Raw genomic sequence first — 4,203 nt, forward strand, 5'->3', positions numbered from 1 at the left:
GAATCGTGGCAGTAGATTTTTGGGATTGAATATATAGTGGTCTAAAGGATTCAACGGCCAAGGCGAGTATACATAAAAATATCTTGTCAGCACAATACTCAGAATAAACCTCAGTTTCACTAGTAATAGTACATAGGAACAAAGCTATAACTTATTCCACTATTGAACCATTTCTAATTCGTGACTCATCGGTCCGTTGCATACTTGAGGGTCGTCGAAATTTCCGGATGCCACATTTTATTATTGCAGTGACGCTCTACTTTGATGTTGCGAGTCAAATAAAAAGAAAGTTTAAATTGGAAATAAAATGCAAGTATGTCTATGAGCATCCGAAAAAAAAAAAAAAACACACACCTTATTGGGGCGTGCCTTTTAGTTACTTCCCAAGAATTCTCTTATGAAATTTTCTTTCCATATTACGTTTTTCTTGCATTCCTAGCATCCAGAATAACACCTCATTGGGGGCTTGTCTTCAATTACTTTCCAAAAAAATCCTCTTATGAATTTTTCTTTCCATATTTTTATTTTTCTTGCATTTCTAGCATTCAAAAAAACACCTGGTGCATGTCTTTTAATTACTTTCCAAGAATTCTCCTATGAATTTTTCTTTCCATATTACATTTTCTTGCATTTCTAGCATCCAGAAAAAAAAAAATCTTATTGGGGGCGTGTCTTTTAATTACTTCCCAAGAATTCTCTTATATTTTTCCTTACATATTTCATTTTCTTACATTCCTATTATCCATAATAAAGCACATTATTGGGGCGTGTCTTTTATTTACTTTTCACGAATTCTCTTATGAAATTTTCTTCCCATTTTACATTTTTTTTTTACATTCCTAGCATCCAGAAAAAAAAAAAGCACCTTATTAGGGCATGTCTTTTAATTACTTTCCAAGAATTCTCTTATAATTTTTCTTTCGATATTACATTTTTCTTGCATTTCTAGCATCCAAAAAACGCAATTATTGGGGCGTCTTTTAATTACTTCCCATGAATTCTCTTATGAAATCTTTCTTTGCATATTACATTTTTCTTTCATTCCTATCCGTGAGAAACACCTTCTTTGGGGTGTCTTTAATTATTTTCCAAAAATTCACTTGTGAATTTTTCTTTCTATATTATATATTTTCTTGCAAACATAGAATCTAGAAAATCACCTTATCTAAGACATGTCTTTAAATTACCTTCCAATAATTCTCTAATGAAATTTTCTTTCCATTTTACATTCTTCTTGCCTTCCAGAGTGAATCCACGCCCTATATAAATGCCGCATGAGCTCACAATCCGTACCCATCAAAACTTTGCACCACTTTCTCATCTCAGTTTTCTTGAGAAAAAAAAACATAAAATATACTGTCCTTTACATATTCTTCAAGAAAATGTTTACGCGCCTCTCCCATCTTGACGACAAAAAGGGAGCGAAGCTCTCTGTCGAGGAGTTGGAATCTATCTCTAGTTCCTTCGATGAGTCCATCCTCTCTTCCCTCTGTGGCCTGAGCCCCGCCTCTTCCAGCTTGCCTTGGCTCTTCTCTGCTGTTAACGTGCTCACCACTGCTCACTCTGCCGTGAGATCCTTGATCTACGAGCTGAAGCCGGACGGTCGCGACAGCCTCTTGTCGTGGTATCTAGACAACAGCCTGAAGGTCTTAGATGTCTGCAACCGTATGTCCTCCAAGATCGAGCGACTGTGTCTCCACCACCTGGACCAGAGGATGATGATGAACCTTCTTGGCTCGGGGGGCAACCCCTCGAAGGAGGACATTCACCAAGCGAGGGATTTACTCGCAAACTCGGAAGGCGAGGGCATGGCCGACATCGAGGAGCTGATTAGAGACTTGGCCACAAGCATTGTAATGTCGGCTATGCGAAGGAAGGACTTGCCGGTCGACAGGGTCGTTCGCCGTGCGGTCCAAGCTGTCAATTTCTTGACGGCATTCATTGCCGGAGTCATATATTCGGCCTTGTGCTCCTCCTCTAGGGCGATTGCCTGCGTATACGTCCCAGAGGAGTTCCCTTGGGGCGACTCTGTCCGTGCAATCGAGTCGACAATTGTCGTGGAGTCGAGACGTGGCGAGGAAACGGACAAGAAGACACGGGTCTTGGAAGAGCTTAATGATGTGGAGGCGCGTGGGAGGCATGTGTTGGAGGCGATTGACGAGGTGGTGGCATCAGGAGGCGATGGAGAGGTCGTGGGGAGGCTAAGGGAGGCAGCGGTTGGGCTGGAGAAGGCCACCGGGCAGATGTTGAAAGGGTTATACCATCTAAGGGATGGGGTGAACGAGCTGTTCCTGACAGTAACGAGGATAAGGAAGGAGATGGTAAACGAGTTTAGGGTGAGTCTGTGGAATGAATCGTTGCCTTAGAAGCCATTGAAGCCCACGAAGAACAACTGACCGAAGGTTTTTCGAACAGAACAAAGGGAAAGTGATGCCTGAGATTTGAGCGCAAACAAAGTGCAGAGTGAATTGTGAGGAACCGAGATGATGCTGGAAAAATATTAGCTAGCATGAAAATAAGAATTATAAAAAATCTATTGAAAAAGATGAAAAATAAAATTAATTGTTTGAAGCGTGTAAATACTGTCTTAAGGATAATTCTATCTCTCTCAAAGTATGAAACTCAATGCGATAAGCTCTACTGGCTATCCTCCTAGGAAACAACATAACTTCAGCAAAGAAAAGAAAGAAAAATGAGAGGAAACTTGTTTTTTTAATATGATATGTCATCGCGAATTGTGGTTTAAGTTTATATGCAAACGAAAGTAAAGAGCCACCCAAAAACCTTTACAAATCAATTGATAATTAATAAATTGGTGACTGATATAAAGCCATTATAAAATAATTGAGAGTTTATGAAGAAATAAATCGATCGTTATACGCCTCACCAAATGTTGCACGGCCTTTATAAAGAAGCCGTTACATAACTGATACAAAATTGTTTGTAGTGACCGTTACAAAACAAGAAAAGAACAGTCTAAGGGTCATAACTTTTGCATGGCATTTACATGAATACCATAACTTTTTTTGGCTCACTTAAACACAAAATGATCATTTGAGTGCCATTTCTAACAAATTATCATGTGTGGATTTTTTTTTATTTATTAATTCACCATTCAACGTGGATTTTTTTTATTAATTTTTTTGAATTTTTGCTTTATTTTTGTTTTGGTTTATTATTATTATTTTTTGTCAGGGCTGGTGAGGGTCACCAACGACCCTCGCCTACTCGCCTTGCCCTCTACAGTGACAGCCCTTGTGGCTACACTGAGTGAGGGCCATCATGGCCTTGGCGAGGGCCTTCGTAGTGAGGGTGAGGTGATCTTCAGGGTGAGGGTTTTGCAGCAGGCAAGGGTTGCAAGTGACCCTTGTCAACTCTAGAAAAAGGCGAAAATATAAAAGGAAAAGAAAAAAGAAGAGAAATTCAAAAAAATTATTAAAATTTTTTCCTATTAGTATCAGCGAAGTCATGTAGGACGATCGGTGTTCACATCGGATTTTCTTACTAGCCAATTTAAATTTAGAATTCAAGTGAGTGAAAAAAAAAATGTTATAGCACTTAAGTGAGCACCATATAAAAGTTGTGACACTTGCGCTATTCTTACCACGTTGTAAAACCATTATTAAATTGTTATATAAAGCTAAAAAAATCATCATAGAATAATGGCTTCCATGGCTGTTATAAGTTCTATAAAAAACTTAATTTTTCAGATGTTTTAAAACTATAGAAATATCCAATAATCCTCACGTGTTTTAAAAGGTTTTGAAAAGAAACAAAATAATGTTGCTCTATTGGAAGTGGTGCTTGTTAGGCTATGAACTAGATCCAGAAAGAATGAATTATAATTCATGAAATTATTGGTATGAAATCATTGGTGAAGTTCAAAACTTCTATGAACCAATAATTTCTTTTTGTGAACCATAATTTTCATCACTCACATTACACTCTCACAAAGTATGCTGTTTAATGCGTTTTTGCACTAACAGGCCATGCGTGTGCTTGTTTTATTCATAAGTGCTCTAAAGATTATTGTCAATAATTCTCATAAAGGCGTCCCAACTCAACACTTATATAGGTGGTTACATTAAGTGTGTAAGTAATGCAGGTAATACATCACCTATGATGCCCGGGACCATCCCTCACCATGAGAACGTAACATCCGCCATAGGATCAATTTGCGACATTCTAAGAGGTGTTGCCATC

General features: G+C 38.3%; 1 protein-coding gene across 1 annotated transcript; it reads left to right on the forward strand.

Annotated features, from left to right (window-relative positions):
- Window positions 1-1,382: 1,382 nt before the first annotated feature.
- Window positions 1,383-2,366, forward strand: LOC104423784. The gene has a single exon (XM_010036233.1). It carries the CDS (start codon window positions 1,383-1,385, stop codon window positions 2,364-2,366), a length of 984 nt encoding a protein of 327 aa, XP_010034535.1.
- Window positions 2,367-4,203: the final 1,837 nt, after the last annotated feature.

Source organism: Eucalyptus grandis, chromosome 10 (genome assembly GCF_016545825.1).
Source record: "Eucalyptus grandis isolate ANBG69807.140 chromosome 10, ASM1654582v1, whole genome shotgun sequence".
NCBI lineage: Eukaryota > Viridiplantae > Streptophyta > Magnoliopsida > Myrtales > Myrtaceae > Eucalyptus > Eucalyptus grandis.

Bases quoted from the DNA above. Each gene is read 5' to 3' on its own strand.
- LOC104423784 (XM_010036233.1), top strand. From the start codon at position 1,383: ATGTTTACGCGCCTCTCCCATCTTGACGACAAAAAGGGAGCGAAGCTC.